Source organism: Macrobrachium nipponense, chromosome 2 (genome assembly GCF_015104395.2).
Source record: "Macrobrachium nipponense isolate FS-2020 chromosome 2, ASM1510439v2, whole genome shotgun sequence".
Taxonomy (NCBI): domain Eukaryota; kingdom Metazoa; phylum Arthropoda; class Malacostraca; order Decapoda; family Palaemonidae; genus Macrobrachium; species Macrobrachium nipponense.
The window spans coordinates 81,138,550-81,161,986 of NC_087201.1; the positions used below are offsets into that span (position 1 = coordinate 81,138,550).

At 42.0% G+C, this 23,437-nt stretch overlaps 1 protein-coding gene across 4 annotated transcripts in view; it reads left to right on the top strand.

Annotated features, from left to right (window-relative positions):
• Positions 1-2,361, top strand: part of LOC135220715 (intraflagellar transport protein 20 homolog) — a 148,047-nt gene extending 145,686 nt beyond the window's left edge. For all 4 annotated transcript variants that reach the window (XM_064258133.1, XM_064258131.1, XM_064258132.1 and 1 more), the window contains exon 5: positions 1,409-2,361. In XM_064258133.1, coding sequence (XP_064114203.1) covers positions 1,409-1,525 — 117 coding nt within the window. In that variant the 3' untranslated portion in view covers positions 1,526-2,361. The remainder of the gene's footprint in view (positions 1-1,408) is intronic.
• The last annotated feature ends 21,076 nt before the right edge of the window (positions 2,362-23,437 follow it).

Below are 23,437 nucleotides of genomic sequence, written 5' to 3' on the forward strand. Positions count from 1 at the left end.
GTAAACCCCCCACAGTTACGTTAATCGTACCAGCTAACAAAATTTCCCACACTCACACTTTCCCCTTTACGTTACCTTTAACCTGCAGGACAATTGGTTCAATAAAATACCAAACACACAAAACACAAACAGGTACTCACCTCTGGCTTCTGATACTCAGAGCTAGGCTGTGCTGTCCACTGGATATATGCTATAGGCTAGCCGACACACAACCACCGCCGACAACCAAACACAAACCAACCACCCGAGACCCACACCCCACAAAAACTCAATAACCCGACAAATCACTGCAGACGAACACCAAAAGCCTGAAAGAACACACGACACCCACGACCCTCCCCCACAACCCAAAACAAGCCGCCAAACCAACACTGCCCCAACCACCACTCACAGACACCGAAAATGCACCAAAAACCTCTTCAACCTCACCACAACCCGACAGACACACGCACAACTTCACAACCCCAAAATCTATCAAATAACACCAAAACAATGAAACACCAAAGGATAACTGCTGCCAAAACCAACACTAACTTCACCAGACGCCTCATTCCTTACGACTCTCGTAACAGACTTCCACTGACTTCCTACAGAGCGCCACAACAGACATGCTTCCGACCGCCATTTAACCACTACCTCTCTCTCTCTCTCTCTCTCTCTCTCTCTCTCTCTCTCTCTCTCCTCTCTCTCTCTTCTCTCTCAACCTTTGGAGATGTTGTCAAATATAAACTATCATTACTCCCCATATCGTATTTCAAAGCTATTACTCCCCATATCGTATTTCAAAGCTATATCTTTCAAACTAGCAAAAAAAAATTTCCTGAACCCCTACATGTCAAAACTGCTACACAACTACTTCATGTTTTCCTTAATGACAAGACAAAAAATATACAACAACCTTTTAAACTAATTTTAAAAGAAAGCAAATGCATATAGTATGCTCAATGACTGTGAACATCATCTGTATGCTTGAAACATCTGTACACTCAAATCATCTGTATAAGTACTGAATCCCTTCAAGGTCAAAGCTGTTAATCATCTTTCAAGAATATTGCTGGAACATTCAAATTTAGTCATGTTCATCTGCTGTTTATCCTTCGATCGATCTGCTTTTATATCTATTTCATTTTTTAAGTAATTCATTTGCATTAGATTGTTTCATGATCTTGAAAATTCATTTATATTTCCTGTATTTGTACTACCTATTTACAAAGATGTCTGAACAAAAGTTTTCACGTAGACTGTCTGAAAGTAAATTCTAGCCCTCTCTCCCTCTCTCTTTATCAAAAGAAATAGAAAAACTTTATCCTGCTTGGTTACTTCAGCTTCCAATGCAGTAGCTTAAGAAGGCTATTCTCAGAACTGTTGTTATATACTGAAATGTTAATTTAATTTTTTGTCTCTATAGGCTTTAATTGGAGAGAAGAAACTGGAGTTAGAGCGATTAAGAGTCCAGCATGAATCACTGCTGCGCACTGAAGGAGACCAGCTCGAATTTATTGAACAGTTCATCATGCAGAAGTAATTACAGTAGAACCCCAGACCTCAACTGTATTAGAAGTCAACATAATTGGGTTTCGACATCAAATTTTGAGTAAACTTTGCATTAGAGTTCGAACAAAATTCTGGAATTCGACCAGAGTGGCCATATGATGTTTGTAAACAAAACTGTTTCAGTCAACCTCCACTAGTCGGTAATGTTGGTGGCTTTTTGTGTTACCAGATCTCTTTGATGCTAAACTGCACATATGAAATTATGCTAATATGCTATATCTATCAAAATTATGCTTGTGGGACGATAAAATTATGCTAATTTTATGCTAACTTAGATCTCACTTTTCATTTGTTGCTAAACTACATGAGAATGTGCTAAATCTATCAAAATCATGCTAATGTTATACTAACTTAGCTCTCACTTCCCTATATATATGAAATTATGCTAAATCTATCAAAATTATGCTGATATTAGGCTTAGCTCTCACCTCCATTTGATGCTTTACTATATATGAAATTATGCTAAATCTATCAAAATTACTTCCATTTTATGCTAAACTCTATATGAAATTATGCTAAATTATCAAATTTATGCTAGTGGGATGACTAAGTTATGTTAACTTTATGCTAACAGGTCTCATTTTTCATTTGATGCTAAACTCTATAGGAAATTATGCTAAAACTATCAAAATTATGCTAATGGGATGACAAAATTGTGCTAATGTTATGCTAAATTAATATTTTATTTTCACAGTGAATATAAATATATAAGATAAAGACAATTGGCCATTTATATTTTCAAGTTGATAATCCTTTTTACAGGAAATATCTTTATGGACCTTGGAAGAATAAAATTTGGTGCAATCACCTGCTTTCTTGATACCTTCACTGCATATTAGTTCATTTGTTAGTGAAACATTTGATTTTTTTTTCTTTTCTTTACCATGGAGAAATGCACTCACAGTCTGCATATGGTAATGGTTAGCAAGGCTCAAGCTAACTTTTGAAAGAATGGGATATTTATTACTTAGATAAACTTTAACCCAGAATGACTGTTGATGTTTTCATAAAAGAAACTGTCAATATCGTTACTTGTAATTAATTAGTGCACGCCATTCACTATCCAAGTCCTGTTGTTCATTCTCCAAGATTATTTTTGGGATTTTGTTTTGCACTTACATCATGAAACACAGACATTTGTAATGCATGGGTAATATGTATGAGGGACCCATCAAACCTGTGCGTAGATTTTCTTATGTGACAGATTGATAAACCTAATTTATTAAATATTACATGCGTTATTTCATCAAAATAAGTCAGGTATGTTTGTTATTTTTAATGACTCTACGTTTAGTATTTATGCCAAACTTCACAAAATTATGCTAAATGGGTTGTTATGCCAAATATTACGCTAAGCAACGAAATTTACCTCAAATAAGCTAAAAGCATCAAATGATGCTACTGCATCTGGTAACATTGGTGGCGGTGTGCTACGCTTTGTTTAAAACTTGATCACTCCGCTGCTATTCTTTTGGTATGCACACAGTTTTTGCTTTTGCAGGATTTCCTTGGTGTAAGCAAGCATCCATCCTCGATTCTTTTTAGACAGTCCTAGTCTAAAAACTATGTGTTTCGTAGTAAATGCAATGTTTGAGGTTTGGTAGTGACCAAAATGTGTCATAAAAATTGACAATTAATAGTAAAGTAGGAAAAATATACAAAGACTTTCGAACACTGTTCTGTGGTTTGGTAGTGAGAGAGCGATGTATCATAAAAGTCCACAATTAATAGTGAAGGATGAAAAATATACAAAGGTTTTCAATATCAACTGTGTTAACATAAACACTGAATGGAGTTCGAAAATCTTTGTATATTTTACATAGTAATATTCTATTTTATTAATTAATTATGGATTTTTATGGCACAGATTGTTCTTCACGAGATTGTGGATTTCTTCGCTAGTGAAAGCAATGTTTATTACATGTGCGGTTCGGTAGCGAACACAATCTTTACGCTGTGTTAAGCTTCCTGGTAAAGAAGAGGTTAGTAATTTGCCACTGTAGAAGATGCATCTCTATTTTACAAGGATATCATATGAAGAAAGTTTTAATATCTAACATTTATTGAAAGATATTTTAAGTGATTTTGTACTTACAGTATGAATACGTATGTACGTACTCAGGCTTGTTTATATCCGCTCATGCGACAAGCTGCTGACATTTAGGCAAATTTTCGTAAGTTATGATAAACATAATTCAGCTTAATGTCAATAGTTTTTTAATTTGCTGGGTATACTGTAATATTTAGGCTTGTTTTTCAATGTTTTATTATGTTAGAAACAAGTTTTGTGCCTACCAGTTACTCTGCATTCTGTGTAGTAGTAGCAAGCCTATGGTGCCCAGTCAACCATTGATAATACGGCCACATTGGATGTAGGCCAGTTTTTTTATACAGTATACTAATTTAAAAATAAAAATATGTCTAATATGATATTTATTTAACTCTGAACTTGTTTAATTGTAATTTATGTGTACTGTTTTGTGCAATATGGCAAGGTTAGGATAGTAATGGGTGGTCAGGAACAGATTAATCATTTTCAGTTATTTCTTATGGAAAATATTGATTCAGATCTCAAAAAAATTGAATTTCAGTGCCTCTTTTGGAACGGATTATCGTCGAAGTCCAGGGCTCTACTGTATACATAAATTTGTAACTTACATTAGTGTTTAACAAAGATGATTAGTATTACAATAGTCAGTTGCAGAGCTCGAAAATACAGCTCTTCAAGTCTCTAACCTTCGCATGTGTCTGTTTCCCTTCCCTTGTTTTTTTCATTGCACAAGATGATAAAATATTGGCAGTATGGTAAATTACTGTACTGTACCAAGTTGGAATAACTTTCAGTAAATTACTGTGTGAACACAGAGGGTATATAAATTGATATATGATTTATAATGTACTATCTATATTGAAGAATTCCTAGCTCATCTCCACGTTTTTATGATAAAGTTGTCATCAGCCATATCTGAGTTACTACAGGCAGTCCCCGGGTTACGACGGGGGTTCCGTTCTTGAGACGCGTCGTAAGCTGAAAATCGTCGTAAGCCAAAACATAGTCAAAAATCCTAAGAAAACCTTACTTTTAATGCTTTGGGTGCATTGAAAACTATGTAAACTGCATTCTTATGGCATTTTTCATCAATAAAACCTTCAAATATTGATTATTTTGCATTTTTGGTCATATTGAAAAACATAGAATTGAAAAACATCGGTACGTCGTAAGCTCAGACCGTTGTAACCCGGGGACTGCCTGTATATTACAGGCGGTCCCCGGGTTACGACGGGGGTTCCGTTCTTAAGACGCGTCGTAACCTGGAAATCGTCGTAAGCCGGAACAACGTTCTTGAAAACATGTCCACAGGGAAAATTTCACTACTAATTTGCAATTTTTCTTAGGGCCGTATCTCTAAAATTATCACTAATTTACTTTTTTTCATGTGCAACACTGTGTATTCACAAATTACTGTATATTTTCATTAAAATACAAGAGAGAGAGAGAGAAATAACTCCTTAGGTTTCAATAGATTGAAATGAACGTCTGTAGGCAACTTTTTCCCCCTCCCATAAATACATATATTTCTCCAGAGAAGAGAGAAAGAGAGGACTGTGCAATTATGTTTGTCTGTCTATCAATTCTTTTGCTGAGAGCGAGAGAGATAAAAGGAAGAAATAGAAACACCAAATGTATGACAAGTATCTTGTGGAGAGAGAGAGAGATTGTCCTTACAGTATTTAAAAGAGAGAAATGGAATGATTATTGTATTTAAAATACTCAGATATGAATTTTGTACTTATAGTATTATTATTGGAAAATATTAATGATAAACTTATTACATACACGTCCATGGAAATTATCATCTCAGTAAGAGAGAGAGAGAGAGAGAGAGGAGATGAGGAGCAGTAGAGAGAGAGAGAGAGAGAGAGAGAGAAAGAGATTACATAAAAACCATTAAATTCGTTGACCATTGTATGGCATTGTTAAGCTGAGTGTCACTCGAGTTGAGGTGGGGAAATTGATACAGAAAAAGACAAAGGGAAGAATTTTCTTTTGAAATTAGTTATCGTATTATTACTACTTCTATTATTATTATTATTATTTTATTATTGAAAATATAATAAACACGTGCATCTACCATAAAAATTCTCTCATCTCAGTAAAAAAAGATTAATTATCCTTACAAGTAAAATGGAAAGGTCATTTTCATCTCTTTAAAATACGACCATTATGAATTTTGTAATTAAAGTTTTATTATTATTATTATTATTATTATTATTATTATTATTATTATTATTATTATTATTAATTCATTATTATTATTATTATTATTATATAACTGAAATTATCAATAAACATTTTACATACTAGTACCATAACAATTCTTTCATCTCGGTAAAAGAGAGAGAGAGAGAGAGAGAGAGAGAGAGTGTTTATCTCTCTCTGTTTATAATGCTTCCAGCGAAAGAGAGGGAGGGAGTTACCACTATGTATGACACATTATTATCTTGTGTGGCAAAAGAGAGAGAGAGAGAGTTAACCTTAATTAAAAGTGACATGGATAGATCAGTACGTATTGTATTTCTTTAAAATACTATCACATATGAATTTTGTAATTACAGTTATTATTATTATTATTATTATTATTATTATTATTATTATTATTATTTGAAAGTATTAAAAACAAATAGTACAAGTACATAAAAAATCTCGAGTCTCAGTAAATGAGAGAGAGAGAGAGAGAGAGAGAGAGAAATGTCAGGACCACGTGATAAGCTAAAATCTTACTAATTCACTATGGTATTTTCTTTAATGAATTGATATTATTGCTGTATAAATTAATATTAATATTTGAAAATAGTAAATCATTTATTTATCATACTAAAAAACATACATCTTTGTAGTATATATATATAGAGAGAGAGAGAGAGAGAGAGAGAGAGAGAGAGAGAGAGAGAGAGAGAGAGAGAGAGAGAGAGAGAGAGAGAGAGAATTATAGTGATTATTTTCGTTGGAAAATACAAAGAGAGAGAGAGAGAGAGAGACTGTGCTAAACTATAAAGGATTCTTATCTTATCATAGTATGTGTTTTTTAAAAGCGTCGGAAGCGTCAGCGTTGTAACCTCGGAACAAGCAGTTCGTCGCCCTACCCAGGGCGGATTTTTCAATGAATATTTAAGAAAAAGCGTCGTAACCTCGGAACGTCGTAAGCCGGACCCGTCGTAACCCGGGGACCGCCTGTAGTTACATTTGTTATTTAAGTATGATGGACAATGAGGAAATTTTAGGAAAACTATTCATGTAATAACCAAAATGAAAGCTGTCCCATGTATTCATAAAAATTTAAAAATTTATAACTTACAAGCTTGTATGGCAGCCATTTAAGTAAGCGCTTAATCTAATTAAACAATACCCATGTGAACAACCTTGTTTTTATAACTCTGTTAGTATTGATAGAAACCCTGTTAAAAGTTCCTAATGCTGTCAAAACTGAGTGTTCTATGCTTGATATCAGCTAAAAGTTTTTATCTTCCTAAAAGAAATGCTGCCAAGTTATCTGTTTGGCAAATTTATATGGAAGATGTCAGTTTATTTCTTCATTTGACTAATGAAAAAAATATTTGAAGGTGATCATAAAAAATGGTTCTTTTGATGATGTAACTTTTTATATTTGTGGAAGTTTCCTCAAAACAACTGTTTCTTAGGGTTCAAATTCCAAAGATCTCTTGATACACACAGTTAGATTATTCCATTTCCTTGTACGTATTTGTAAGGCTAGGCTACCAAGAAGAGAATCTACGAAACTGTTCAAACTCATATATACTTCTGTGCTCTCTGTACCACTTGATACTGTAAAATCATAAGTAATATTCAGTGGTCTTTAGGTTTTTACCTAACTGGATTTGCATAAATCAGGGACTGACTGTGTATATTAAGCTGAGTTGTGCACTAAGATTTTCAACTATTTTCAAGAATATCATGAAAAAGTTTGTTCAACATTTTTTTCTGAGTATGTATAGTACTGGAATTTTGCAAATTCAGTATTTTGTATTGAATTTAGATAGCTTTAAAAAAAAATCACTTTGAAAAATGAGATGAAAGTGATAGTGATACTGTAATGCTTTCAATGCTGAACTGAAAATTCATTTATATGGTACAAAATTGGATTGACTTAAATGTTTGAACTTTTGAAAACAAATTTTATTTCAAATACAAGCTATTACCATACTGTGACTTGCTGTGATTCTAAGTGGGTGATTGTATACATGCATCCATACTAAAATGGTAAAGTTACTGCTACTGTAAAGGGAGATGGATACCCTACAAATAAAGTAATATCCACATCCCAAAACTTTCTAATATGAAGTTTTGACAAATTGATGGATTTTTGGCCAGTGAAAGGGGAGGAAGAGGCAGCTGTAGGATAACATTATAACGTTATCAGGCAGAATTCATTTCACACAAATCTGTCATGTTGAGCCACTTGAGATCTTTGGATCACTTATAGTTCAGGTTTAAACCGATTTAAATCAGAAGCAATGGGTTTGGTAAAGAAAACGGGGCCAGGGGTTGGTTATCTTTAGCAGGATAGGGCAGAAGCTTAGGTATAGATACACACCCACATGGGAAGTTCACAGTTCATTGGGAGAGGCATATTTTGAATGAAATGATGAATTGTTTGAAGAATAAAACTTTTTTGAAAGGTAAGGGAGAAATTACTAGACTACCCCACTAGAGGACATTACAGAGTCAAGAGGTAAAAACCGTTGTACGTACAGTGGTAATCACATATCCTACATGCCTGCTAAAATCTGACAACCTACCATTATAAATTAATGTACATTGCTGAAATAGAATATACTATGAAGTACTGGAGATGTTCTGACTGGAAATTTAGGATGTTTATAGCTTAATTTTGCCAATACATAATCTTTTTTATCATACATTAAGACAAATATATGGCTCAGCATAAGACTCATGTTTTTAAACTTTAGATACAATTCACAATGAAGAACTCAAAATATGTACTTGAGTACAATAATAGTGTCCTCCCAAAATTAATCCATACAAGTTAAAAGTGGCAAACCTACTGTCTCTTCACCAAGGGTAATAAAGTTTCTGGAACATTACTCAGCAGCTAAAGAACTTTCTGGGCTCAGCCTGTGTCGCTCCGTGAAATGTCCCTTTGATCCTCATTTCTAAGATATAAATATTGCTATATATACCAGAGAAAAAAGAGAAACGATAGTGCCAGAATATTCTGGCTCGCTCACCTTTTAATTAAAGGAGTCAGTATAGTAAAAAGAGTGAGTGGAAACCACTACCAGAGGTCCCTTGCCATTTAGCCTCTTCCTCCTTCAAAATCCCTCTTCTACAGAGGAGCCGGACTAAGGCCCCACTACCCGCTACTACTATGGTCGGCGTCTTTGTTTTCATTCCTTTCGATAGCATTGTCGGCGCTACACACGTTTTTTACTCTGTGCTGTGTTTCGCCAGAATCCTATCTTTTTCTTTACCAAGATGGACCAACAAGCTTCTGCATCCAAGTTAAGTACAGAAGTACTTGACCAAATAAATTGATCGCCTCATCCATATGGGGCACAGACCTCTTCCCAACCCTGTGGTGACTGAGGTCTTATACGAGGCCTCCAAAGTAAACCAGAGCTTGAAGGTCTGGTGGGGTCTCGTTTCAAAAAGGAAACCCGAATCCACCGGATCCAACCCGAAGTCAAAGAAGAAGCTTAGGAAGTTCCAGCCCTTCCAGGCCCCTCAGCAAGCTCTGATGCAGGCAGTCCCAGTACCTCAAGTACCACAGCAAACTGCGTCAAAAGCACAGCCGCAACAGCAGTTCGTGCTCTTGACACAGCCACCTCAGCAGCCCCAGGCGTCAACCTCCTTTGCTGTCTCTCTGGCCTATAATGTGGCTTTTGAGGCCCAATCCTTTCAGCCGTTCAATAGGTTTGCCAGCGGTAGGCAAGCCAGAGGCCCCTCAAGTTATAGAGGGGCCGGAAGGGCTGCCAGCAGGGGCAAAGGTTTCCGAGGAGCACGTGGTAGACTTCCATCGGCAAACCAGTGAGAGCCCCAAGGTAGGAGGGAGGCTGTACCTTTTCCGTCACTGGTGGGGGTTCAGCAGCTGGGCTCAGAGCATTGTGACCAAAGGTCTGGGGGTGGAGTTGGCTCCAAGGCCCTCCTCCACCCAACAACTTCTATCAAAGACCAACAGCGGAATTGATAGAGTATACCCAAGATCTTCTTCACAAAGGAGTAGTATCAAGGGTCAAGAACTTAAAGTTTCAATAGCGCTTGTTCAGCGTGCCAAAGAAAGGCTCAGAAAAGCGAAGGATAATCCTAGACTTGTCCCATCTGAACTCATTCATTCTTTGCAACAAGTTCAGGGTGCTGACCGTTTCGCAGGTACGGACCTTACTTCCCCGTGGGGCCGTCACAACCTCTATAGATCTTACAGATGCCTACTATCATGTTCCAATAGCCAGACACTTCCGCCCCTTCTAGGCTTCAAGCTAGGAAGACAAGCTTACTCCTTCAGAGTAATGCCATTCGGGGTCAACATTGCACCCAGAATATTCACAAAGTTGGCGGAATCAGTCGTCCAAGAATTGAGGACGCAAAGAATAATTTTAGTAGCCTACCTAGACGATTGGCACATATGGGCCGCAAGTGCCGAGGAATGCCACAAAGCGACGGTCAAGGTAATCCAGTTCCTGGAACGCTTAGGGTTTCAAATAAACAAGACCAAGTCCAGGCTAACATCAGAATCACGCTTCCAGTGGTTAGGCCTACAATGGGACCTGGGATCTCATGCTCTATCAATCCCGCCATTAAAAAGAAAAGAAATAGCCAAGTCCACGAGGCAATTTCTCAAGAACGCTCAGACATCTCGGAGGAACCAAGAAAGAATCTTGGGTTCACTCCAATTCACTTCAGTTACGGACATTCTCTTGAAAGCCAGACTGAAGGACATAAACCGCGTCTGGCGTTCAAAAGCAAAACGGAGGTCTCGGGACAAATTAGCCCCCATCCCAGCGATCTTACAGAAGTGTCTCCGTCCATGGATGGACGTCAAGAGTCTATCAAGAGCAGTACCCCTCCAGTTCCCCCCGCCGTCACTAGTGATCCACACGGACGCTTCACTAAGCGGCTGGGGCGGGTACTCGCAGTACAAAAAGGTCCAGGGAACCTGGTCCCTACCATTCCACCAGATACATATCAATGTACTGGAAGCCATGGCAGTGTTTCTCACCCTGAAAAGGCTTCGACCGTCCAAGAAGAGTCACCTCAAACTAGTACTGGACAGTGCAGTGGTAGTCCACTGCATAAACAGAGGCGGATCCAAGTCAAGTCACCTGAATCATGTCATGATAGCCATTTTTGCCTTGGCAGACAAGAACAAATGGCACCTGTCAGCCACTCACCTAGCGGGCGTAAGGAATGTGGTAGCGGATGCCCTATCACGCTCCACCCCGCTGGAATCGGAATGGACCTTAGACAAGGAGTCATTCAAATGGATCTGTCAAAAGGTTCCGGGGCTCCAGGTGGACCTCTTTGCGACAGAGTCGAACCACAAACTCCCTTGTTATATGGCCCCCCAACCTGGACCCTCTGGCCTACACCACGGACGCTATGGCTATAGATTGGAATGTGTGGAAGAGGATTTATCTGTTTCCTCCAGTAAATCATCTCTTGAAAGTACTGAACAAACTCAGGACGTTCAAGGGCCACATCGCGTTAGTAGCTCCCAACTGGTCCAAAAGCAATTGGTTTCCCCTAATCCTGGAGTTGGGACTCCGGCCTCAACAGATTCCCAATCCCAAACTAACTCAGTTAGTACAAACGCGGACTGTGTCCGCTTCCTCAAGAATTCAGAAAGCTCTAACTTTATGGACTTCATGAAGTTTGCGGCACAGAGGGATGCCAACATCGATCCCCAAAACATCAGATTCTTAGAATCCGACAAAAGGGAATAGACACTACGTCAATATGACTCAGCTGTTAAGAAACTGGCCTTGTTTCTAAAGAGCTCAAATGCACAAACCATGACCACGAATTTGGCCATAACTTTCTTCAAGACATTGTTCGAGAAAGGTCTAGCAGCGAGCACAATTACTACTACCAAATCTGCACTTAAAAAGATCTTCCAGTTTGGTTTCAGGATAGATCTAACAGATTCATACTTTTCATCTATTCCAAAGGCTTGCGCTAGGCTTAGGCCGTCTGAGAGACCCTGGTCAGTCTCACGGTTCTTAAATGATGTCCTTAAATTGGCCTCTGAAATTGATAATGACTCATGTGAGTATATAGCTCCTTTGAGGAAGACATTATTCTTAATAAGCCTGGCCTCAGGAGCTAGGATTTCAGAACTGTCGGCTCTTTCTAGGGAACCAGGTCACATTGAATTCCTTCCCTCAGGAGAACTGTTACTTTCTCCAGGTCGTCAATTTTTAGCCAAAAATGAAGACCCACAAGAAAGGTGGGCCCCATGGAAAACTATACCACTTCCACAGGACCAGTCATTGTGTCCAGTTAATTCCCTAAAAGCATACTTAAGCAGAACTACCCTGATATCCTCAGGTCCCTTGTTCATCAGGGAAAAAGGTGGTACTATTTCCTTAAAAGGAATTAGGCAACAAATTTTGTACTTCATAAAACAAGCTAACCCAGAATCTTTCCCACGGGCACATGATATTAGGGCAGTTGCCACCTCCATCAATTACTTCCAACATATGAACTTTGACGATCTCAAGAAATACACAGGCTGAAAATCCCCGACAAGAGGGGGGGGGGGGGGGTAAAAAGGAAAGGGTGGGATTTCACTGGGCGACACAGGTCCTTGCCCAGAAATAGATTTTTCCTTCATGAAAATCCCTTTTCTGGGCTCAGCCTGTGTCGCTCCGTGAAATAGTACCAGAGAAATGGCCGTACAAGCTTGGAAAGAGGAAGCACACAACCAATAAGATAGGATAATCAAAATCAGTTATTGCTATAATCTAGATATAAGGTTACAGAACAAGTAACAACAGAGCAAACTGAACCTTAACACTAATCAAATATACATAAAGATAACAGTTATTCATAAGTATATAGTAAGACTAAATGCAAACTGGGACTAGTCCCAGATACAAAACATATGGAAATTACCACAAGTATATACAATATGTGGCATCCAAGGTACAGTACGACTACAATGACGACTGAGCTACGGCAAGAATGCTAGCGAGGCAGGTAGGAAAGAGAGATGTAAGGAGAGACATAGGATAAACTACTTACTACTAAATTAAGCAGTCTCAGGGGAAACTGTGTTTCCAGCTGCCACTGCTGGAAATTTAAGGGCTTCTAAGGACTTAAGATAATGGCGTTTGAATACTATCGGAGATTTCCAGCCTGTGTACTTCAGATCTTCAAAATTCATGTGTTGAAAATAATTAATAGAGGTAGCTACTGCCCTAACATCATGTACCCGTGGGAAGGACTGTGGGTTGGCCTGTTTTATAAGGTATAAAATCTGTTGCCTAATTCCTTTTAAGGAAATGGTGCCTCCTTTTTCTCTAATGAACAGAGGGCCTGAAGATATCAGGGCAGTTCTACTTAGATATGCTCTTAGTGAAGTAACTGGAAATAAGGACGGGTCCTGTGGAAGTGGGACAATTTTCCATGGGGCCCATCTATCCAGTGGGTCCTCATTTTTAGCTAGAAATTGGCGATCTGGAGAAAGTAACACTTCTCCTGAAGGGAGAAACTCTTATATGATCTGATTCTCTAGATAAGAGCCGACAGTTCAGATATTCTGGCTCCTGAGGCCAAACTTATTAGGAATAATGTTTTCCTTAAGAGAGCTATATAGTCACATGAGTCATTATTAGTGTCCAAGGCCAATTTAAGGACATCATTTAAGAACCATGACACAGACTTGGGCCTCTCGGATGGTCTGAGTCTAGCGCAAGCCTTGGGGATAGATGAAAAATATGAATCTGTTAGATCTATTTTGAATCCAAACTGGAAGATCTTCTTAAGAGCAGACTTAGTAGTAGTAATAGTACTAGCTGCTAAACCTTTCTCAAAGTGTTCTGAAAAAGGATATGGCCAGAGTCGTGGTCATGGTTTGTGCATTAGTCCCCCTCAGGAATACAGCTAGTTTTTTAACTGCTGAATCGTATTGACCCAAGGTCGATTCTCGTTTATCAGATTCTAAGAACAAGATGTTCTGAGGATCGATATTAGCATTCCTCTGTGCTGCAAACTTCATGAAGTCCATAAAGTTAGGGCTTTCTGAATTCCTGAGGAAGCGAACACAGTCCGCGTTTGTACTAGTAGTGATAGTTTGGGATTGGGAATCCGTTGAGGTCGGAGTCCCAATTCCAGTAGAAGCAGGAACCAATTGCTCTTGGGCCAATTGGGGGCTATTAGAGCAATGTGACCTTTGAACGTCCTGAGTTTGTTCAGGACTTTCAAGAGAAGATTCACTGGAGGAAAGAGGTAAATCTTCTTCCACACATTCCAATCTATAGCCATAGCGCCCGTGGCATAAGCCAGAGGGTCCAGGTTGGGGGCCACATAACAAGGGAGTTTGTGGTTCGATTCGGTGGCGAAGAGATATACCTGAAGCCCCGGTACTAGTTGACAGACCCAACTGAATGACTCCTTGTACAGGGACCACTTCGACTCCAGCGGAACTGAACGTGATAGCGCATCCGCTACCACGTTTCTTACCCCCGCTAGGTGAGTGGCTGACAGGTGCCATTTGTTCCTGTCTGCTAGTGAAAATAGGGCTATCATGACATGGTTCACGTGGCTCGACTTGGAGCCACCCCTGTTGATGCAGTGTACTACCACTGAACTGTCCAGCACCAGCTTGATATGAGATTTCTTGGCTGGATGAAGCTTTTTCAGGGTGAGGAACATTGCCATAGCTTCCAGTACATTGATATGAAGCTGGCGGAATGGTAGGGACCAGGTTCCCTGTACCTTTTTGTACTGTGAGTAACCGCCCCACCCGCTTAGTGATGCATCTGTGTGGATCACTAAGGCTGGCGGAGGGAATTGCAACGGAATTGTCTTTGACAAATTCTTGATCTCCGTCCACGGGCGGAGTCTCTTCCGTAAGATTGCTGGGATAGGAGCTACTTTGTCCCGGGATCTCTTGTTTGCTCTTGATCGCCAAACCCGGTTTATGTCCTTTAGTCTGGCTTTCAGTAGAACATCCGTTACTGAAGCGAATTGGAGAGAACCCAAGATTCTTTCTTGGTTCCTCCGGGACGTCTGTTTGCACTTGAGAAAATGTCTGGTTGCTTTGGCTATTTCTCTCCTTTTCAATGGCGGGATCGAGAGAGTGTGGGAGTTCAAGTCCCATTGAATTCCTAGCCACTGGAAGCGGGACTCCGGTGTTAGCCGGGACTTGGTTCTGTTTATCTGGAAGCCTAGATGTTCCAGAAACTGGATTACTTTGACCACTGCTTTGTGACATGCTTCGATGCTTGTGGCCCACACGAGCCAATCGTCCAGATAGGCTACTAGCATTATTCCTTGAGACCTTAGTTCTTGAACAACTGTCTCCGCCAATTTTGTAAATACCCTGGGGGCTATGTTGAGCCTGAATGGCATTACTTTGAAGGAGTAGGCCTGTTTTCCTAGTCTGAAGCCTAGAAACGGGCGGAAGTGCCTTGCTACTGGAACATGATAGTAGGCATCTGTAAGATCTATAGAGGTGGTGACGGCCCCACGGGGAAGTAAGGTCCGCATCTGCGAAACAGTCAGCATCCGGAACTTGTCGCAGTGAATGAATAAGTTCAGACAGGACAAGTCTAAAATTATTCTTTGCTTGTTTGAGTCTTTCTTTGGCACGCTGAACAAGCGACCTTGAAATTTTAAATGCTTGACTCTTGACACTACTCCTTTTTGAAGGAGTTCTTGGGAATACTCTACCAATTCCGCTGTTGGCTCCTGATAAAAGGTGTTGGATGGAGGGGGACCTTTGAGCCAACTCCATCCTAGACCTTTGGACACAATGCTTTGGGCCCACTTGCTGAACCTCCAACGGTGACGAAAGAGGAACAGTCTCCCTCCTACCTGGCGATTCTCAATGGTTTGAGGAAGGGCGTGCATCACATCCTCCTCGGGAACCCTTGCCTCGGTTGGTGGCTCTTCCGCCGCCTCGTTGACGGAAGGTGCCTCTAGCTCTGCTACCCCTGCCAAACCTGTTGAATGCTTGAAATGACTGGTTTTCAAACGCCGGGTTGTAAGCAGGGGAGACAGTATAGGAGGCTGAAGCTTGTGCCTGTTGTGGCGATTGTGTCGGCAGCACAAACTGCTGTTGTGGCTGCGCCTTAGAGGTTGAAGGTTGCGGTACCTGAGATACCGGAACCCCTTGTACCAGAGTCTTTTGTTGAGGGGCCTGGAAGGACTGGAACTTCCTAGGTTTCTTCTTTGACTTGGGATTTGATCCGGCGGACTCCGGTTTTTGTTTGGTGACGAGTCCCCAGCGAACCCTTAGGCTCTGGTTGAACCTGACCGCCTCACAGTGCACTTCGTTCACTACCGAGGCCGGGAAGAGGTCAGAGCCCCATATAAATGAAGCTAATAGCTTATTGGGCTCGTGGCAGATCGTGGCCTCCGCCAGCACATGTTTCCTACAATTTCATCTAGCTATGACAAAATCATACAAGTCACATTGCATTGAATACAATAGTGACTTGGTGATGATCTTAAATAATACAATAGTGACTTGGCGATGATCTTAAATAACGGTTCTTCTCTGTAGATTAGAGCCGGTACTTCCGTCATAACTAGCGAGTTGAGGGACCTGCAAAGCCTCATCCTGGCGTCATACTCAGTTTGAATGAGGTTAGGCATACACCTCCAGGTTGTTCCAGGGATGTTGGAAAGCATCCTCCGCTAATGCTAAAGTTTCTTGAACCACTGAACAGAATATCTCCAGTTTCCTGTTGAACTGAGTCGCAAAAAGGTCCAGCATGGGTCTCCCCCAAACCTGGACGAGTTTCTTCTACTACTTGATGAAGGGACCACTCTGTTCCTAGGATCTGATCCCAATGACTGAGTTTGTCTGCGACCACATTCTGTTTGCTTGGGATATACGTGTCTGCGAGCTCTACCGAACTGCTGACAGCTCACTGGTGAACCTCGACGGTCAAGGCGTGAAGTTGACGAGAAACCAGGCCTCCCTGCTTGTTCACATAGGTTACCACTATGGTGTTGTCCGACATGAGAATGACAGAATGATCTTCTACCTTCTCCCAAAACTCCTTCAGACCCAGAAAGGCTGCCTTCAACTCCAAGACATTGATATATTGCTGTTTGTCCTCCAAACACCTGAGGCAACGAGGCCGCCTAAATGAGTCCCCCAACCTGCGAGGAGGGCATCTGAAAACAGAAGGCAGTCCAGTGGGAGAGAACGCAGAGGGACACCCTTCAAAAGATTTCAGTCGTCCAACCACCATTGAAGGTCTTCTCTCACTTCCAGAGACAGAATTTCCCCAGTCTCCATTGTAGAGACCGAAGATGAAGATGCCCATGAGGAACCAGCTTCTCCAAGGACAAAACTCCCAAAGAACCTGCCACCAATGAGCTGACTGATGTGGTTCCGACAAGAAGTTGCATGCCACCACTCGCAACTTCTCCAATCTCTGATGCAACAGAAAACTCTCACAACTGCCGTATCGATGACCATGCCCAGGTAGAGAATCCTTTGACTGGGTACGAGGTTTGACTTTTCCTGGTTGACCACGATACCCAGTTCCAGACAAAACCACAGCAGACTATCTCTGTCCTGCAGCAGCTTTTCCCTGGAACCTGCCAAGACCAACCAATCGTCAAGGTACCTCAGCAAACAGATCTCCTGACCATGGGCCCAACTTCATACAAGAGAGAAGACCCTTTTGAACACTTGAGGGGCTGTTGTCAGTCCGAAGCACAGGAGTTTGAACTCGAAGACCTTGTCCCTGAGAGAGAAGCGAAGGAACTTTCTGGACGTCAGATAAATAGGGATCTGGAAGTATGCGTCCCTTAAGTCTATTGACAGCATGAAGTCGCTTTCCCTCACAGCTGCCAACATGGAATGCGGGGTCTCCATCTTGAACCGTCTCTTCCTGATGAAGTGATTTAAGGTGGATAAGTTGATCACAGGTCTCCAACCTCCCGACACCTTGGGCACCAAGAACATGCAACTGTAAAACCCTGGAGACGGATGCACCACTTCCTCTATCGCATCCCTGTCCAGCATCTTCTGCACTTCCTACCGAAAAGCCAAGAACTTCAGAGAACCTGGAGGATATGCCTTCCTGAGCTGCAGCTTGCCCGACAGAGGAGGAGAGAAGTCGAACGGCAGTAGGTACCCCACCCTAAGGACATCTACCACCTACTTCTCCACCCCATAATTGCCACTTGCCCCAATGGCCCGCCAGGCACCACCCCCACTGGCACAGGAGAGGGAGAGGCGCCTAACCTACCGACGGCCCCCTTTACCTCTGCGCCGAGACAAATGGGGAGGCCCTGCCGAAACCGAACTCCTCGACAGCCTAGCAGGCGACGATCCTCTTGACTGCTGCTAGGCAGGGGGAGGAGGAGGAGCCAGACATCTCCGAGGACGAGACTCCGACTTGACACACCCTGGTGGACTAGCCTGTCCTTGGTGTCAGCCCGGCACCAGTCTATCGCATCTTCCAGCTCAGTCAGAGGAAACAAAAATTGAGACTAACAGATCCCGATTTCTCAATGCCATCAAGGACTCAGGGTCAACTGATCTCCCCATCCTAGATAAAGTCAAGTCTATTCTAATCAGGAGAAGGTTAGCCCATAAATTAACACTGAGGTGAGCCATATACGAAAACACCTTGCCTCCAGACTGCAACAAACTGGCAAGAGAGGAAGCACTCACCAACCCTTCTGGGGACCTTTCAGAAGCTATCTTGGCAATGACCATAGACCAGAAGTCCAGCCAAGACACTGTCTGCAACATGGAGGCTGCCATAAATTCCAATGCTGAGTCATCCTGTGGAGACAAGGACAGAGCTACCGACCTCACCTGCTCCAAAGTCAATCCCGGCTTTAGACGAATGACGTCTGGGTTAGGGTGACGCTACATCAAAAAGGCAGAGTTTGTAGCATAGTACTTACCATGTCTCGTGAGAAGAGGGGGTAGTATCTTGGCAAAGACCTTAGACCGACTGGACGTGCCCCAACAAGGGAAGCTGAAACAATGATTTGGGATCCTGCGTAGCTCCCAGCAAGGCTTCCAAGCAGGAAGGAGCGTAAGACGACCGAGCCTGAGTCCTACTTTCCAAATTGTTGAATCCACGAATGAGATCGACAACTTCTGAAAAGGAAGACAAAAACTCTTGCGTGTCTCCCTTCTCCTGCTCCAACGACGAAGACTGACGACGAGAAGGGTGTGTAGGCTCATCTATGGCACCTTCCTCGTTTAAATTAACGGAAGGACCAGCAGCCAAAAGCCCTGAACACCAAGCAACCTGTCTGGGCTGGGTCCAAGCACTAACTCCTGCAATGAACAAACTACAACACTAGGAACTTCACTATGCACTCTTCCAACAGATGACTCTCTTAACATGGCTGGGTAGACATACGAACGTGTGTTGGAGAGGATTCCCGAATCCTGAACACTCGATATCGAAAGAGAATCCCTCGAAGTCGAACTCCTGGAAGCACCAGGGAGAGGGGCAAACAACACTCCTGCTGCACCAACTCCATGCTCACAACCTTCGACCTCTTGACAGGTGCCTTGAGATCCTTACGGCAACCAATAGGCCCTGGAGAAGAAGTGGGAGCGCCTGCAACATGTGCATGGATGGGGGAGGTTCCAACACACTCATGACTCGATGCAGAGGATGAAGCAGCCACTGCAGATTGCACAAAAGAAGAAACACTAACACTCTCCGAAACACCAACACTCTTGGGAACACAGCTACATTCCTCCCTTGCAGGCAAAGAAAGGGCAAAGTTCTCAGCCTTCCAATGCTTGATATGCCGACACGGCGGAGATGGGGAAGAGGGAGGAAGACAGCACTGGTCCCTTACGCGATCTCTTCACAGGAGGCAGGAAAGATGCAACACATTTCCTTCCAGCCAACAAGACAGCCAACTTATCATCCAAAACAGAGTCCAATCTTTAAAGAACCGCCTGCCATAAAGCCTCAGACGGATCAGCAAGAGAAGGCTCCAATGACATGGAAGGGAGATGCAGTGAACTGGGTGGCAGAGATGATGTCACGGCAGCAAACGATGGCGACACAGATGAGCGAGGCAGCAGAAAGGAGACGACTGGGAGTGACGTCATCGATGGAAGTGACATCGCAATTGGCGATGATGTCATCATGGCTTCCCCTTGATCTGTCACTGGCGGAGCAATACAAAATGGCTGACCTCGGCTACCCACAAAGATGAGGCCAGGAGGAGGGGGGAGGGCCTGGCCAGCATGAGGGGGTATAGCAAGCATCCATGAAGTGCGCCAGCAACCCTTCCAAGGATAGAGAACCCCCTAGCCAAAGTGTCTTCCAAATTGCTGCCATCTTGGACGCCTCCGACTCTGGAACAAAATAGAATGATGAAAAAGCCTCCTCCCTCCGGAGAAACAAATTAACTCCGGAAGAAGGGACAACATAACAAAAATTAGCCTGGGGGCCTCCTGATACTTCCAACGATGAATTGATGGAAGAAAAGGAAGGGGACAAATGCACAACACCAATATGGGGTGTGAACGCAGCATTAGACGAAACATCGGGAAGAGGTGAAGAAAAACCTTCCCATGAAGGAAGAGTAGAAACCCTCCGATGCTCTCTCTTACTATAAAAAAAAACTTCCACTGCTCTTTAGGCCACGCACAGCATTCTGTGCAAGGATTCGTTATTGTACAAACATTAGAGCAACACCTACTACAAGTGATGTGGGTATCAGTCACCGCCGAAGCTAAAAAACGAGAACACAGAAAATCTGGAGTTCTGAGGCACACGCGTTGACGAGGCCGAGAAGGAGCAGAAGCAGCCATAATAACAGCAACACACACACGCACTAAACACAATCGAAATGGGCAAAGAACCGGGTAAAGGCCAAGAGAAGTCAACCACAACTCTCACCCTGGCGATTAAGAAAAGACAGACGCGGTGGCGTAGGTGCGTGGTTCTTTACCACTCTTCACCCGATATACGCATGTATTGCCAGATCTCAGAAGATTCCTTACTTTCATCTGCATTTTAACCGGATCCAGCTGGGCAGTAGAAATTATCCTCTTGTTAAGGCTGAAGGTTTGTTCGCGTATGAACAACTAAGGTACAAACTTACAAATAGTACATCAATAGCCTAAGCGGCACTTACTCTGGGAACGGTGGCAACACTAACCATGATAGCATACCCAACACGATTATATGTTAACCACTCAATCATGCGCATAGCATAGTTGTGTGTGTGTGTGTGTGTAGGAATGTTAGAAAGTGATGACGCAACTATACTCACCCATAACATATACAATTACTCAGGTTTGCCATGGACATGTTCCTCAACCATTAGCCAACACCCCCCATCCAAATCTCCTCTCGCTCCCACATGGGAACTCTCGCTATCACACTTACCCACAAAATTATTGTACTTCCTACAAGACTATTTAGATATCTACACATCTTTCCCCCTCCAAAACAAAATAAATACAAAATAAGATAACAAATCAAGCCAGGAAGGGGTGCCTGCTGTGGCATACCTCCAGGTGTAGTGAGTGTACTAAACCTGGCATACCTCCCAGTGTAGCGCATGTACTAAACCTGGCATACCTCCCAGTGTAGCGCGTGTACTAAACCTGGCATACCTCCAGGTGTAGCGAGTGTATTAAACCTATCAGAGCTAGCACCCAAACCCATAGGTAAAGATTTTATTTGCCTTCAGTTTCTTACCAAGTAAGATCTAATGCCTACTTGAGACCCTACCAGAGTAGACTCTCTTTCCCACTTGTTTACCCCATCAGATTTCATAAGAACAGGCACTTCCATGCCTACTGGAGGCAATGCCCTAGTTCCATGATGCCTGTTATAACTACGGGCCAATGCAGCCTTCATCCTAGCATCATTTTTAGCCATCTTCTGCAAATCTGGCTATCATGGAACCAAGTTGGACTTGACCATAGGTAGCCTTGTCCTTATCTGCCTGCCCATCAGTAATTGAGCCGGAGAACATCATGTGGTATCCAATGGAGAAGCCCTGCATGTCATTCCCAAAAACACATCATTTTGGGATATAACTCTCTTGGCAGTCTGTGCTGCCCTCTCAGCACACCCATTTTCTTGGAGAAAATGAGGTTTTGAAGTACACTGTTGGAAACCATAATCTAATGCAAATTTCCGGAAAGCTTTGGATCCAAACTGCGGTCCATTGTCCGACACCAGCCCCTCTGGGATATCAAACTTGGAAAACATTCTTCAGCTTCCCAATAATAAATGATGAAGTAGTTTCACTAAGATATACTATCTTAATCCATCTGCTGTAAAAGTCCACTACTTTTAAATACTCCTCCCTTTCATAAGAACACAAATCTATTCCTATTTTCAACCATGGCCTTTCTGGCAGTACCGTTGGCCTTAGAGGTTCTGCCCTTTGCTGCCGACTATTTTCTAAACAAAATGAGCAATTATCAATCCACCATTTCAAATCCTGGCCAAGATTAGGCCACCATACTGAATCCTGTGCTCTTTTCCTACATTTATTCAGACATAAATGGTCCCTCTGAGTGAATCCTCTGCAACATTTCTTTATGCAGAGAACTTGGAATGACTATCCTATCATTATACAGCAACAACCCTCTCTCCACCACACTTAGATAACTCCTGGCAGGCCAGTATTTGCACAAATCCACATCATTACCGGCTAGCCATCTCTGGCCAACTCTCCAATACAAAACTGGTTACTAAACCTAAGTCCTTGTCTTTAGCTTGCATTTCCCTAATCCTCTGTAACAGATTGCTGGTCACTGGCAAATTTCTTACTATGCCACCTACAAAACCCTCTACTTCTGCTTGTATTGAAACTCCCATTTGATCCCTATTCATGCCCGGGATAAGGCATCCATTGCTGCCATGATTTTCCCAGCGTATACTCAGCTAACAATGAAAATCTTGCCAATTTCATTGGCATTTGTCTGCATCTAACTGGCGCCAAATGCAACTCCTTGAAATTTAATAGTGGTATCAAAGGTTTATGGTCCATCTCCAAAGTAAAAGAGACTCCAATCAAAAACGGATGAATCTTTTCACATGCCCACATGGCTGTAAGGTACTCCTCAATTTGAGCCCACTTTTGTTCTGCTTCGGACAGCAATCTTGAACAAAATGCTACAGGCCTCCAAGTATTACCATACCTCTGAATTAGCACTCTACCAATCCATATGAACTACCATCTGCAGAAACCTTAGTAGGTTTATTGGGATCAAAATAACACAAAACTGGAGCTGAAGTTAAAATTGTCTTAAAGGACTTAAATGCCTTCTCTTGATCTTGATCCCAAACCCATGCATTCTTTGTGGACAACAGATGGGTAAGTGGTTGAATTACGTCTTGTAACCTTGGTAGGAACCTTGCCAGAAAACTGACCATACCCAGCAGTCTCAACTCCTGAACATCTGAAGGTCTACCTATGTTTAAGATAGCCTTTACCTTTTCAGGATTTATTTGGACTCCCTCAGCGCTAATGATGTGTCCTAGAAATTCTATTGTTTTTTGCTTAAACATGGATTTTTTATAATATAATTAATATTAATAATACTTACCTCTATAATTCATCCAACCCTAAATCCCCAAAAACCGCACCAAAATTTACCACATTGGCAACCCTGTTAACTCCAATTCTGTCCACCAGTTGGCAACA